Below are 16,146 nucleotides of genomic sequence, written 5' to 3'. Positions count from 1 at the left end.
GAGGCTCCTTAGTTATATGTGTTGAATTATTTCAGTACTGGCAGAATATTGAATAGTAAAGTAAATATATATTCTGTATCTATGTGCAAAGCAGTGTTTTGGAAGATTGAACATCTCTTTGTAGACAAAAAACCCTCTGCTACTCATTTTCTGCATAAGCTCAAGGAAGCAGATAGGAAATCAATTTTGTGGGGGATTCCCTTCAGAGACCGCCAACAGCTCATGCCTGCCCACTTCCATGATTTTATGCTAGGATTGTGAAACATCAAGTAGTTAAATATTTTCAATTGAACAACTGTCAATCATCATTAATAACTGTAGCCATCTTAAGAACTCTCGCTTCCACCACCGCTCTGATTGATTACTGAAATATGATACTTAACCACAAATAGTGGGTTATTAATAGCAAGCATCATGTTTGTCTGGTAACCTCATTATCTTTTCTATGTGTTAAAAAGAGAGACAGCCCCGGCTTCACAATCAGAATAAATAAGGATATAATTAATAATACGACCTGTTATCAATAAGATGTGGTGCAATCCTAGGGATAAGAAATGGAACTTGTTATTCTGTGATAGAAATGCTGTTCTCTGAAAATACAGCAAATGTAGTTTAAATAAATGTCATAAAGAGGCCTTGTTTGCACAGCGTAAAGTATATAGTTAGGGGGAAATCTTTTGCCCTCCTAGTTTGTAACCAAGAATCTCCCCCCCCCACCTCCACCCCAGCAACTGAAACCACTGTAGTTAAGCCTGGTTTTGTGAGCTTGAAAAGTTTTTTGGTGGAAAAAAATTATCAAATGAAAACTGAAGAAAAAAATAAAAGACTAGAAATAACAGAAACAAATCGTAATCAATAAACATTCCTAAAATAAGTTGTCATTTCAGGCCAATATTCACTCAGTGTTCATTTAGACACAAATGATTGAAGAGATCCCTGATAGACTCAGCCAATGAAGGTTTTCTTTCAGCTTCATATTTAATTACCTTCCGTCTCTGTGTGTGTTTATTTATTTATAATATTTCATATTGACAAATGATGCAAATAAATTGTGTACATAAGTACGATAATTTAGTTTGCCCCGCGTAATTAATTTTTCAGAGCACTTGTACCCCGCTCTGCAGCCTGGAAAATTTCACGCACAGCTTACAAATCAATACAAATATCACAAGCCAGCCCTCAGGCTTGGTTTACTCTTGTTTTTTAAATGTTTGTTTTTGTAAGCTGATTTGAATCCATCTTTTTGCAGAGGGACACTCATGGTAAAGACCCATATCTAGATATAAAAAAGTGTGACCAAAAAAAAAAAAAAATTACCATCAGTTGCCCCACCCCCAATGCCCTTCCGCTTCAACCTTACTGACTGCTGTTAGGAGGAGGGTGGAGACTTCATGATGCCCTATTTCAATGAATGCTTATTTCACAGAAAAGAAGTGGGGCTTGATACGGGGTTGCAGTCAGTATACACAGCATAAGGTGCTGGTCAGGAAGTGATTTGGGGATGGAATTGACTTGCAATGTGCCGCAGCGGGGAAAGCAACAGCAGGCCAACGTATTAATTGCTTTTTAAAGCCATAAACCCCACCTTCCTTGTCTTTTGTTAAGACTCCCACTCCAAACAGAATTGTGCACCCAGGCATCTTATTGCTTCTTTGGAATTTAATTTATGGAGCAGGGTAATGATGATTGACGACTGGGGCAAGCAATTGAAGAGGAAATGATTTTGGAGCGGGATCTGGGTGGGCAATTAATCGGGGGTAACTTAATTGGATAGGTCCTTATTAATTTGGGGTTATCTGGGGTGGGGTGTGAATTAATTGAATACTGCAATTGATTTGTGCTGATCTGAATGGAAATTAATCGGCTTGCCTTCTGTGAAATTTAAATTGCGGCAATGGTTTCTAAATTTGCACCTGTACATGTAAAGTAGTGCATGTAAATCTATGTCGTGTTTTGCCCTCTTTTTTGACACCTTGTGAGGAAGAAGGTGGGGGAGAGACAAGGATGCCAAAGGGTGAATGTGGACAAATGCAGCTGCATGCATTTGTCACTTGGTTACAAGCCAGTGGCGGGTGGGGGCCAGAGTCAAAGTGAGTGAAACAATGAATTTACCCTTTTACAGTACGGTAGTCTTTTCACACACTCAAACCTCAAGCATTGTCGTCAGAGTGCAAGGACCCTCAAGGAAGGGTGTGAAGGAAGGGCAATGAGAGGCATGACCTGGGAAGAGGCCCCTTGCAAGAAAGGTAGATTTTGAGGAGAGATCCATGCCATAGGGGTAGCAAAAGAAAATGGGTAGAGCCATACAGTGATACCTCGGGTTACAGACGCTTCAGGTTACAGACTCTGCTAACCCAGAAATAGTACCTTGGGTTAAGAACTTTGCTCCAGGATGAGAACAGAAATTGTGTGGCAGTGGCATGGCGGCAGCAGGAGGCCCCATTAGCTAAAGTGGTACCTCAGGTTAAGAACAGTTTCAGGTTAAGAACAGACCTCCAGAATGAATTAAGAACATCTTATAGGGCTTTTATGAAAACCTACAAGATGGCGGTGAAGGCTGCTAAGAAGTCATACTTCTCGGCCTCCATTGCATCCGCTAGCTCTCGCCCAGCGCAATTATTTAGTATAATCAGGTCTTTAACGTCCCTTGAGGGACAGCCAAATTTAAATAACAATTTGACACACAGCTGTGAGGCATTTGCGAGCTTTTTTGCAGAGAAGGTCTTGTTGCTCCGCCATGACCTCCCTGCCAATTTGGATACAATAAAGGAACTGGAGGCCCCTCGACTGTCCTCGGGTCCAGTATTGGACCACTTCGACCGGATATCCCCAGCCGATGTGGACAGACTCCTCCGAGCTGGAAAGCCCACCACCTGTCCTCTCGACCCGTGCCCCTCTTGGCTGATTAGAGCGTGTCCAGACGAGGTGCGGGCCCTCCTGGGGGATATCATCAATTTGTCCCTTGGCACGGGGACATTCCCAGGGGAACTGAAGGAGGCAGTGGTGCGCCCGCTCTTAAAGAAAACATCATTAGATCCTTTAGATCTATCCAATTACCGCCCGGTTTCGAATCTTCCGTTCCTGGGTAAGGTGATTGAGAGAGCGGTTGCTGAACAGCTTGGTGGGTTTCTGGATGAAACATCGGCTCTGGATCCATTCCAGTCCGGCTTCCGCGCTGGTCATGGGACCGAGACGGCTCTGGTTGCCCTAACAGATGATCTTCGTAGACAGCTGGATCGAGGCGGGTCGGGGCTGCTGATTCTTCTAGATCTGTCAGCAGCTTTTGACATGGTCGATCACGAACTTCTGGACCACCGCCTTGCCGACGTGGGGATCCAGGGCACAGTCCTTCAATGGCTGCGCTCGTTTCTCTCTGGTCGGGGACAGAGGGTGGCGCTTGGGGGGGAATTGTCATCGCGCCACTCCTTGGTGTGTGGAGTACCTAAGGGTGCGATACTCTCCCCGATGCTTTTCAACATCTTTATGCGCCCCCTCGCCCAGCTTGTTCGGAGTTTTGGGCTGGGTTGCCATCAGTATGCCGATGACACCCAACTCTATCTGTTGATGGATGGCCATCCTGACTCGGCCCCAGATACACTGACCAGATGTTTGGAAGCTGTGGCTGGATGGTTACGTGGGAGCCGGTTGAAGCTAAATCCTTCGAAGACAGAGGTCCTGTGGCTGGGACGGGGCGATATGGGATTGGGGAGGCAACTCCCATCTCTTGCGGGGGCGCAATTACTGCCAGCACCGTCCGTTAAGAGTTTGGGTGTAATCTTCGACACCTCCCTTTCTATGGAGGCGCAGATTGCAGCTATAACAAAGGCGGCATTTTTCCATCTCCGCCAAGCTAAGCAGTTGGCTCCTTACCTCTCTCGCCCTGACCTAGCCACTGTGATCCACGCGACGGTCACCTCCAGACTGGATTATTGTAACTTGCTCTACGTGGGGCTGCCCTTGAGACTGACCCAGAAACTCCAGCGGGTGCAGAATGCCACGGCGAGACTCCTTACGAGGTCTTCGCTGCGAGATCACATTCACCCGGTGCTATACCAGCTGCACTGGCTCCCGGTGGAGTACAGGATCAGGTTTAAGGTGCGGGTTTTAACCTTTAAAGCCCTATACGGCCTAGGACCCTCGTACCTACGGGACCGCCTCTCCTGGTATGCCCCACAGAGAAACTTACGGTCTTCAAATAAAAACATCTTGAAGGTCCCAGGCCACAGAGAAGTTAGGCTGGTCTCAACTAGAGCCAGGGCTTTTTCGGCTGTGGCTCCGATCTGGTGGAACACTCTGTCACAAGAGACCAGGGCCCTGCGGGACTTGACATCTTTCCGCAGGGCCTGCAAGACAGAGCTGTTCCACCAGGCCTTTGGCCAGGGCACAGCCTGACTCCCTCCCTCGGCAATCTTCACGGAGCTCTGGCCCAATGGTTGCCAGTGGCTTGAATTAATTAATTTTATAATGAATGATTTTAGAGTGTTGTTTATGCTGTACTTTTGTACTGTTTTATTGTTGTTAGCCGCCCTGAGCCCGGCTTCGGCTGGGGAGGGCGGGATATAAATAAAAAATTTTATTATTATTATTATAACCACTGTACTTGTGATAAGTAAATTAGCATTTGACTATTGCTAGTTGGAAGGGACGCAGGTGGTGCTGTGGGTTAAACCACAGAGCCTACGACTTGCTGATCAGAAGGTCAGTGGTTTCAATCCCTGTGACGGGGTGAGTTCCCGTTGCTCGGTCCCTGTTCCTGCCAACCTAGCAGTTTGAAAGCACATCAAAGTGCAAGTAGATAAATAGGTACCGCTCTGGCAGGAAGGTAAACGGCATTTCCATGTGCTGCTCTGGTTCGCTAGAAGCGGCTTAGTCATGCTGGCCACATGACCCGGAAGCTGTACGCCAGCTCCCTCGGCCAATAAAGCGAGATGAGTGCCGCAACCCCAGAGTCGGCCACGACTGGACCTAATGGTCAGGGGTCCCTTTACCTTTACCTTTATTGCTAGTTGATTAAAGACATGAAAAAATGGGTGCCTTTTAAGTTTGATTCGTGAGAAAAACTCCACAGAGTAGTGAGGTGCAAAATAAAATGGCAGCAATAAATTATTGAAGAAAGGTGGAAAAGAACAAGGGCATTCTCTTAGGAGCTGTTAGTTTTCATTTTGCAACTTGTCGGACCCTTCAGCAAGAAATTATTAATAAATGTTCACCTCCTTTATTACTGTCCTAGATTATCAGTTTAATGTAAGATACATTAGAACAAATCACAAAGGCAGCCGTAAATTGTGCTACAGTGATTCATTGCTAGATCTGGCGGTGGTCTCCTGAATCATGACCATATTTCAAAGGAATTATGTAATGTTTCCAAATAGAAATGCGTACCTGCAATGCACAGCATTCTGTCGGGTCTTGGATTAAGCGAGTCCAACAATAAGAGATAGCTAAAAGTGCAGTCCTGTGTTTGTCTGTTCAGAAGGAAGTGGGTATACACTGTGCTTTGTATGTGGACAAGAGCTGAAGTAGTGGGCTCTAATTTAGGGAATGCTGTGGCTAAAGAAACTTTATCCTGGTTGTTTTTTAGCTGCTTTGGAAAGAGATGCCTATTAGGCAAAAAAGCTGCTGGCTTTTCAATGTACCGCCTCTCTTGGTACCATAGTTAACATTCTATGTATACTAAGGTAAAGGTAAAGGGACCACTGACCATTAGGTCCAGTCGTGGCCGACTCTGGGGTTGTGGCGCTCATCTCGCTTTATTGGCTGAGGGAGCCAGTGTACAGCTTCCGGGTCATGTGGCCAGCATGACTAAGCCGCTTCTGGCAAACCAGAGCAGCGCACGGAAATGCTGTTTACCTTCCCGCCAGAGCGGTACCTATTTACTTGCACTTTGACATGCTTTCAAACTGCTAGGTTGGCAGGAGCAGGGACCGAGCAACGGGCGCTCACCCCGTCACAGGGATTTGAACCGCCAACCTTCTGATTGGCAAGTCCTAGGTTCTGTGGTTTAACCCACAGCGCCACCCACGTCCCAATGTATACTAGGGGTAGGGAATTAATATTTTTAGCCAGAGAGCTTCATTCCTTTCCAGGGGACGGGTGCGGTGGGGGACACAGGCTAGGGCTGGGTGAGGCCAGAGATAAAAGTGAGCAGAACAACTAGCACAAATCTTAGCTTTGAACAGTAGCCTAGTTCTTAACACACTCTCGCACCCCTCTCTGTCCTCCACACAGGCAAGGAAGAGGCATTAGTTCAAGGATGCATTCCAGCCAGGCAAAAACACTCAAACAGGGTCAGTGGAGGTTGCGGACTTGAAAGAGGGCTTATGGATGGGGAGAGTTTAGAGGGTCAGATATAGAGGGGTCTGAGGTTCTGCATGCCTGACATATACTGCAATGTCATAGATGATGTCGCTATTTTCAGGGAGTCTGGGATGTTGAAATTAAGGATGCTCACTAGGAGCAACTCTTAGACTCAGGCATCTCTGGTCACCTTGCATCTAGATTTGTGTTCATTGAAGGGAAAGGGAATTTATGGGGGAAGACAAACAAATACCTCACGATGTTCATATTAGCCTATGGACCTAGGGAGAGAGGTTGCAAAAAACAAAACAAAAAACGAGTTCAATGAGAAAGCACTTAAGATTAGTTAAGAGGGTTCCGGTGCAAATTGTGTGATGTAAATGGTATGGTGTGATCCCAGTGTGGTGTATTGGTTAGAGTGTTGAACTAGGACCTTGGGAGATCAGGGTTGAAATCCCTGCTCAGTCATAAAGCCCACTGGGTGGCCTTGGGCCAGTCAGTCTCTCAGCCTAACTTGCCTCACATGATGGTTGCGAAAATAAAATGGAGAGGCAGGAGAACCATGTGTTGAGCTCCCCCCCAGGTAATGTGTGAGTGAAGAGCACTGATGAGCACAGCAAGTATGGGACTAACAAGAGTCTCTGATGTGGGGCCATAAAGACTTTGCCATGGGTGGGGTGAATCCCAGTACCTGCATTTCTTAGAAAATATGTTTGTGGAGAATATTGTTTTAGCAGTAGAACAAATCTTGCAGGATGCCTCTGCCTTGCTTTCCAAGCATAGGTTTAAATTGCAGTGTTGTTGGCTCAAGTTAGATTGCAGTGCCATTGTTCCTGATGTAACATATTGTTTTATTTCATATTTGTCAGTTTGTTTCCTTTATATGAAGCAGAGAAGCATCTGAGAGTTCAGGTATCAATGCTTTTGATGTCTACACTCCTGGTCCTGGATTCATTCAGACCAAACAAAATAACTGCATAAAGCAAGGCTCCTTTGTTGCATATTTTAACTCTCCATACCTGCCTTTATCAGTGCTCCTTCTTTAACAGTTGTAGACCTGTTCATATTTGTGAACAATGTGGAAAGGCAGCTGTCTGAGAGAAGGAAATATAGAACCACACTTCAGAGCTGCCTGCTGAGAATGAAACTGTAGGAAATGGGTTCTGATTAAGCTCTAATTAAATAAAGTGCTTAGTAGTACCAGGAAGGGAAATAAAAAATGGTACTGAGAGTGATCCGTTGCTTTCAGCATAGACTTGATTAAAAAAACATTTTGACCTTTTCTGTGCAGTTTTATTGCATATGATTTTGAAATTACTGTTAAATCAGTTTAGGTCTATAGTGTAGGTATGTCAAATAGGTCAGTGTTGATTTGATACAGTGTGGGTTCATGCATTAGCCACTGGAAATTGCTTGAAAATTAAGAAAGGTTTAATATAAGGGAGGTGTTTGGGATGGATAAATGACTCCAGAGGGCAAGTGGTCAGTTATGGGCAGCTGAGATTGATCAGCTAATTTGTTCCTCCCCCCCCCTTTCTGTTTTTAAAATGTTATCATTTAGATAGCATGTGCAATTCTGCCCCCATACATTTTTATTAAATTGTCCATTTTAACAATAAAGTACAGGAACTTCAATTAGCAAAGAGAGTGAACCAATATGACCACCAGTGCTTGCTTTCTTATGATATAGATAAACATACTTAACAAAAACATTTGTAGAGGATTAACACAATAAGGGATGTGGGTGGTGCTGTGGTCTAAACCACAGAGCCTAGGGCTTGCCGATCAGAAGGTCGGCGGTTAGAATCCCCGCCATGGGGTGAGCTCCCATTGTTCGGTCCCAGCTCCTGCCAACCTAGCAGTTTGAAAGCATGTCAAGTGCAAGTAGATAAATAGGTACCGCTCCGGCTGGAAGGTAAACGGAATTTCCGTGCACTGCTCTGGTTTTGCCAGAAGCGGCTTAGTCATGCTGGCCACATGACCCGGAAGCTGGCTGCGGACAAACGCCGGCTCCCTCGGCCTATAGAGCTCGATGAGCGCACAACCCCAGAGTCGTCTGCGGCTGGACCTAACGGTCAGGGGTACCTTTACCTTTACCTTTTACCTTTTTAACACAATTCACAAACATAAACATTGCATCAGCTCTAGAAGGGAATGCAATGAGTTGCTGGAGAGCCAAATTCTGTGTGCTACTTGGAATATGGAGGTAACATCCTCTACCTGAGGCTGCAACATGTCTTGGGTTGTCCCCATGCACTGCTGATATCTGACTATTGCACAGTTCAAGATAATAACATATTTAAAACCAGTTATGGTTATAAAATTAAAGAATAAGAACATATCACCACTTTTTAAGTATTAGGCCCATCTAGGCATATGAAGCTAATGTAAACGAAACTGCTCTTTTTTACAAAACCAGTTTGGCAGATCAGTTTCTACACTATTGCTTTCCTTTCGCATTTTATTGAGCAATGGATTGAACCACACGGCAGCTGGTACAGCTTTTTAATTTTTGTTAGGCTTTTAATACCCTGACCTTCAGGATGTTTCCAGAATAGCTCCCAGTGCAAAAATATGACACAACGATGCTGAAATTACGAAGCAAGTTGACCAGATGACATCCAAAATAAAAACAGAGATCGAAAAGACCTGAGAAAATTTTAAAAAGGGTTCACCTGGTGTCAGAAAAGGCAGAAAACCCAGTCACAGCTGAAGCTTCCTGGGGAGCGAGTTCCAAACCTGGAATGTGACTCCATAGAAGGCCCCTGTGTTCGGTCACCACCTGCCAGATGGGGGTGGGATCTGTAAAAACTTCTGAGGCAGATTTCAATATGGAGGCAGGTATTTGAGGGAAGAGGTAGTTAATCTAGCATGATCAACCAAAGAACCAGCTGGATAAATATATCTCTTGAAAGTTACAGAAGGGAAGTGTGTTGCCTTTGCAAAGTGCTTTTTTTTAAAAAAGGCCACCTAGTCATTGTACATATTGCATTCCTTCATTTCTGTATCTTTTCCAGTTGCCTTTGGCCTCTACTTTCCCCGGAGGGAGTATCATGAGAACGTCTACCTTGACCAACCCAGCGGAACCCCCCTGCTGCAGATCCATGCCTTGAAAGATTCGGAGGAGGAGAATACATATTTTTGGCTGTGCCCACAACTCCACATCCCACGAGCTGGAAGTAAAGACAATCTCTGGTTTCAAATCCAAGAGAAAACTGGACTTCTTTTCCTCAATAAGAGTCTAGATAGGGAGGACTTCGATATGCTGTGTAAGTCATGCAGATGAAGCAGATGTCCTCATTGCACTGTGTGTGTGTGTGTGTGTGTGTGTGTGTGTGTGTGTGTGGTATCATGTTTACCTTCATTTGCATCTGGTGGAATTTATCCAGATATTAATTGTTACCAAATCAGTAGAACTTTTCACTGAATGGAAGGTACTCTGGAATCTCTTCCTAAATATTGCACAGACACCAATAAGAAGATGGGTAACCATGTCAGTCAACTGCAAGAACAACAAACAGTCCTGGTGCTACCCCCGAGATCAAGAAATTAATCATCACATTATTCCCTCACCCAGTCAGCCCTTTGCCTATAGAAACATATCATACCACAAATACATTAGTTTTAAAGATTGGCACAAGAAGAGATGCATCAATAATAATGTGATTCTGTTTTGTTTACTTGTGGTTAATGTGTGGAGACAGAGAAGCAGGCCTCAAAGGATGCTCGCAAGTAGCAGTTTATTATATGAAGGTTGCCCAGAGTGTCTTGGCCATTTACCTTCTCATGTGTCCTTCTCTGCTACTTTGGTTCAAGCCACTCACTCAAAGGAGATAACACTTGGATGAATTGTTCTGATTGATTCTTGGAACATGTGACAGATGAGTGAAATAATAACTCTCTGCACTCTAAGGTTATTTTTAACTTACTTGTAAACCCAAAATCCTAGCTCTGAATGAACTGTACAGAAAGAGGAACAAGAACAAACCAGAGATTTAATTGTTTGTTGCAGTTAACAGAAAATTACAATTCTTTATTTAAGATTGGGGGTTTTTTCTACGTCGTTCTTAGGGCCAGTCTCAGAAAGCAGTATACATGGAAATGTTAAAACCCTAATAAAAGAGCAAAGACAGACTGCAAGGGGGGGGGGGAGTTCCATGAAAACCCTTTGAAAGGTCTTCCCTCCCATCAGGGCAAGGTGATTCAGTGGCACTTGGGGGAAGGAGAGGCCAAATAGCTCAAACAGTAGAGCATGAGACTCTTAGTCATGGGTTCATGGGTCATGGTTTCGAGTCCCACATTGGGCAAAAGAGTCCTGCACTGCAGGGGGTTGAACTAGATGGCCCTCAGGATCCCTTCCAACTCTACCATCCTGTGATTCTGTGATCTCAGCTGGAACACTTTAGAGCTACATGGTGGGCAGCTGTTTGGGGTGCTTTGTCTAGGTGGGTATAAAACCATAGATGATGGTGAACTGCTAAAATGAGGGCTCTTTGTAATCTTCCCTGTTTCTCTTGTCTCCTCCCTAATAGTTCCAGGAATTTCGGTATCAAAGCTGATCCTCCAAGTTTTCGTCTCACCCCAACCTTTCCAAGGGAAGGAGTGCCATGAATCTTATACCAAAGTATTGGTGAAGCTTTCTGTTATCAATTCCACCATGCCAGCTTGCAGTTATGGGATGCCAAGCCAGTTGTGTTTTTCCAATATGGACCTTTCTTTTCACATCAAGGAGAACAAACCACCAGGGGTATTCCATCAGCTCCAGTCATATCCTCTGCAAAACCAGTGCCAGAATGCAAGCATTTCCTATGAGGTGATAGCAGGTAAAGCAGCTGCTTGTCCAGTGGGCAGTGGGGACCCTGTTTGCCTTCGCAAATCCTTTTTCATTGGGTTTTCTGCACAGCTTTAGAACATACTTCCAAATATGGCTCCCATGAGCCTCTGGAGGAGCTATTGGAAGCTGGGCAAAAGTTTGCATTGGAAGGCACTTGCATAGGTAGAAGCCACTTATGAAAATACTTGGTCAAAACATTTGGAAACTTGGATTAGGTATAGAAGTTATACCATTTCCCCCCCCCCCTACATGTGCAATGGTTCAGCAAATTCCATAAATTTAAAAAACAAAAACCTTAAGCAACAGATTTCATGGCCTTCATTGTTTAATTAGGAATATTTCACTATTTTCAGAAAAGCATTAAGTAAACACTGTATCAATGATGGTTGAAATTCCATATTAAGAAGAATTATCGATGGGAATTCTGGCTAATACATTATAATGGTCATGAAAGAGAATTTTCACATCCCCACCATTGCGGTAAAAGTCTTGGAACATTTATGTGGCTGTGTATTTGCTGAAGTGTTTAAAGGGATTCTGGAAAGGGTTTCCAGTGATTCAGATTTTAAAAATCCAAGCCAAACCAATGCTAGTTTCCCCCTTCATCTTGATTATGATGTAACTTAAGTTTTGAGCTGCCTTAACCATCTGGGAAAGGCAGGTAAAGAAGTGTTTTAAATAGATAAATAGAATAATGAAGCTTTCCACATTTTCTTTCCTGTAAGGCTGGAGCAGGGGTGTCTCAAAGCAGTGACTCTAGCAACAGGACAAAGGCACTTCCTGCAGTACAGTAGTGTCTTGCCTTGGCTGCGAATTTTTGACCTGCTCTCTGCTGTCCTTCAGCACCACCACTAAGGAGGAAGGAACAGTCCTCTGCCTCAAAAACTACCTGAGCCTGCCTTGTAAATCTCCTTGGATCTTTCTCTTGCTCCCTGAAGTTTCATCTCCCTCATTTCACTCTGTTTCAAGATTTAACGTGCCTGCTTTGATACAGGGTGCAGGTAGTCCCCTCGCCCTTGCTTTTCCACAGAAAAATATTCAAAGTGGGCAAGAAGATCATAGCTAAAAACATTACGCCATCATTAAAGATATATAAGCATAAGGTTAAATATATATAATAGAACAATGAAGCATTAGAAACAACAACTATCCCTTAATTTAACAGAAAAAAAGCAACACCCTTTGAAAGTTTTGTCATGAGCCACAGTTCATCCATTAATAGTTCATTCGCTAGTGTGGCAAAGGCACACTAGACAGTAGGTGTGGTGATTCTTTATCACTCGGGGGTGAGTGGGTCTTGCCTAATGATATGAGGAGGAATGAAATGCTAGACAGAGCAAACCAGAGATACAATAAAGTTATAGAACAGGGGGAATCCTTTCAACCCCTAATTCCAGTCTTTTATATCCAGCAAGATTTCCAGAACTCTATAGAGAGTTCTAAGATTGAAGAATGGTGTAAATAACACATACATGCAAATTGACTGGATTTGAGTTGCAGTTTGGGTGTTGCTGATTGTGAATTGTCTACTTCTGGCATAGGATCCTTTACCCTCCCCCCCCCCCGCCAGGTTGTATCGCAAAGAGCTCCTGCTTTGTTAGTGATGGAATGAGATGGTATTCTTGCTGTGTTCTAGATAAAGGTGTGCCATTTCTTTACAACATGGACACGGCGAGTATCAGCGTGGCACAGCCTCTGGATCGAGAGGAGCGAGAGAAGTATGAGCTGATTGCCAAATGTACTGTGACAGAAGGTTCCCGGGAAACTTTTAAGGAGATGCCATTTCTTGTAGCTGTCTTTGATGAAGATGACATGCCCCCCTTCTTGCCTAATGACACAAACACGGCAGATGCAGTTGTGGAGTTCAGCAGGAAAAAGGTAACGTTCCATGATGGTGCAATGTGCTACTGTGACTTGTTGGTGATTTAAGAGTCCTTTGCAACCTTCCCACTTCCTCCCATGATTTTTGCATGTTTTGAAAGGCTCTATTGAGTACGTCCATGTGGAAATGTTGAGTTGGGGTCCATGTAAAGTTTTCCTGTAGTAGGACCTGGTAGGAAACATGGATCTTGCTTGTCCATCCCAAGAGTTGCATGGATAAATTTTTAGTGAAATGTTTCTTCTTGAGGGTGTTCATGGGAGCCCTTCCAGAAGCAACCCATGAATACAAAACATTCTCCCAGAATATGACGTTAATCATTAATTCCCTCCAGTAGCAAATTTTGGGTTGTCAAATACCAATGAGTCATAATGTAATGCTGTTTACACACTTAGACGACCTCCAAAACATGCAGAAGCATATAAGGTTGTAAACCAATAGAAAATAAATGTTCTAAAGGACCCTGTGAGTTTCCAGGACATACGGAACATTGAGGTCATTGAGATAAGAAAATAGTAGAGTAACTGATCTCATTGTCTGGAGAGGGAACTTCCAGGGTCACATTACATTGAATGCAAATTACAGGAGATCTTGTCCTCCCTGCTGCCTATTGTTTGGTGGTCGAGGAGGAAGATGTAGCCACCAATTACAGCTTTGTTAAAATCCCGGATTTCTCCATTGTTTCTGTTAGCAGCATCATTGTCTGCTCTGGGATTGTGGAAATATGTCTAAAGCAATTGGAAGTCGGGGCAGTGTGTGTGAATCTTCTCAATTAAATCTGTGTTTGGGGGAAGTTGAGCCATTGAATATTGAAGGCGTCAGCTGAAATATCAATGGCAAATGGAAGGAGACGGAGGGAACTATCCTGCTTAGGTCCCACTCAGTCTATAGTCAAGTGATTGTACATCATAAGTTTTAAGGACTCTCGTTCCTGCACTACATTTCCTCTCTCTACCCCAGCTGTATTGCGATAAAGCAGTCAGATGAAATTTGGGGTGTTCAGGATGCTATGGCAGTAGGTTTTCTTCAATAAATAACGCACTCAGGGTCAGAGCTAGTAGGTTGCCCCAATCCTACATAAATGAAGAAATTGAAATGGGGTGGGGTGAAATGGGGTGAAACCCTTTTATATAGGACAATGGGGAAGATTTTAGGAGTGTCCCCTCTCCTACCCCACCCCATTTCAATCTTAAACACTCCAGAGTGCTATTGTGTTGGAGCTCCCTTTAATACAATCTCATATTTTTGTTAAAGAGTTCTAACAGATTTATCTTGAGAAACGTAAGTTTAAAATTATAGGCGCGTTTCTTTCCTGGTCAACTTATTTCTTTGGCTGCTAGATGTTGCTAAGAGGGATTTACCGTTTTTGGATATTTGCTGCCACCAACAGGCCAGAACCATTTCCCCCCATTTTATCCGCCTCAGCTGGCTCTGGAGAGTTAAAATTGAAGTACCACCGTATACTCTGAATGCTGAATGAAAACCAGTATGCTAACTATTCACCAGCAAGCTTAATCATGTATGCAATGTTGGTTTGAGGAAGCATGTCTGAATCTAAAACCAGTAATCCAGATTCCTGCTAATTGAGATCAAGCAGACACCTTTACTGTACTCTTTTCTAATGGGATAATTATCATGACCCTGTAAATCTGTTGCATATTGAAGCACTTTATATTTTTCATCCTAGGATAATGCTTAAATGCCAAGCCAGAAATAATATATTGTGACTGCAAGCAATTTCCTCCCACCTATTCTCTTTTAAAGGGCACCGTCATTGCAGAATTAACTGTCTATGATGCAGACACCACCCCTATTTTCCCTATAGACAGTAGCAGGAAGAAGTACACTGGCACCATAAGTACATCTGATCCATGGGTCAAGGAGACATTTCAAGTGGAGCACAACTTCCATGAGATCTTGTTCAACCCAAATGGCAGCCAAGTGAGGGGAACACGACACGAGTACAGTAAGTTTATGTGGATTATTATTCCCAAAGGAGTAGTAGTATGCTTACAAAGAACTAGTTCCGCATTTTGCTGCCTTATCCAGCTTTTGAATCATAAGCTGGAGATGTGAGATAATAATAGTATCAGACTTCCGGGAAGGCAGGGAATGTCATGAGATAATAATGCATTGTGGTCCAGTGGCCAGTGCTAAAGAGATAATTGTGATGCTGTAGCAATAATCCTTTCAGCCAGTAGGGGCAGTATAGAATAGTCATAAATCAGGGTAGACAACCTAGTAACCTCCAGACATTCTGAACTAAGTCCCATCAGATTCAGCCAGAATGGCCAATGGCCAGGAATTATGGGAGTCATAGTCCAGAACATGTGGAGTGTTCCACATTATCCCTTTCACAGATAACAGACCTGACTAATCACCATTGGTGGAAGTATAATCTCCCATGCTTTGCAACAAACTAGGACCTGTTTGAGCACTGCACTGTAATTATTTATTTATGTTGAGATATACACCAGCAACAGACATGGCCCTCCCTTGTGGAATTGGGGCAACAGTTGGATTTTGCCATGGGAAAGTGTTTCAGTTTTCAGATGTTCAAAGAAACCAAGGTTGCCTTTTATTAACTAAATCCCTTACAATAAACTGCCTTTACTATGGAAGGCAAGAATATGCAAACGCAAGTTCATGGCCAACCATGGGAACTTGCCAGGTATGCTTGAAAATCCTAACCAACAATGAAATATCATTGTGCTCACAGTTCAACGGTTCAGGTTCAGCACCTTCAGTTCAGTTCATTTGTTGGCACAATTCCCAGTTGCGTTAGTGGACTAAAGATATAGATTTGTGTCCTAAAATAAAACCAGTTAACAATTTTAAAGTTCAAGATGGTTTGGACCATTTTCAAATTTTATGAGATGGAATTAACTGGCCTTTTCAATATTTATATGGTGACAAGAAACCAAGAGCTTTTAATTGCAACTGTTGTACAAATGCATATGGTCAGATTACCGTATTTTTTGCTCTATAAGACTCACTTTTTCCCTCCTAAAAAGTAAGGGGAAATGTGTGTGTGTCTTATGGAGTGAATGCAGGATGCACAGCTATCCCAGGAGCCAGAACAGCAAGAGGGATTGCTGCTTTCACTGCACAGTGATCCCTCTTGCTGTTCTGGCTT

At 43.5% G+C, this 16,146-nt stretch overlaps 1 protein-coding gene across 6 annotated transcripts in view; it reads left to right on the top strand.

Moving 5' to 3' along the window:
• The window catches only part of RET (ret proto-oncogene), a 115,793-nt gene that overhangs the window by 60,923 nt on the left and 38,724 nt on the right, over positions 1 to 16,146 (top strand). For all 6 annotated transcript variants that reach the window (XM_081004869.1, XM_081004868.1, XM_081004870.1 and 3 more), the window contains 4 exons: positions 9,315 to 9,566; positions 10,830 to 11,120; positions 12,768 to 13,009; positions 14,775 to 14,976. In XM_081004869.1, the coding sequence (XP_080860995.1) occupies positions 9,315 to 9,566; positions 10,830 to 11,120; positions 12,768 to 13,009; positions 14,775 to 14,976 (987 nt within the window). The remainder of the gene's footprint in view (positions 1 to 9,314; positions 9,567 to 10,829; positions 11,121 to 12,767; positions 13,010 to 14,774; positions 14,977 to 16,146) is intronic.

This window comes from Podarcis pityusensis (assembly GCF_964106645.2).
Source record: "Podarcis pityusensis genome assembly, chromosome: 5".
Taxonomy (NCBI): domain Eukaryota; kingdom Metazoa; phylum Chordata; class Lepidosauria; order Squamata; family Lacertidae; genus Podarcis; species Podarcis pityusensis.
Note: the sequence above shows the minus strand (reverse complement) of the source record. Positions and strands in the feature narration are given on the sequence as shown.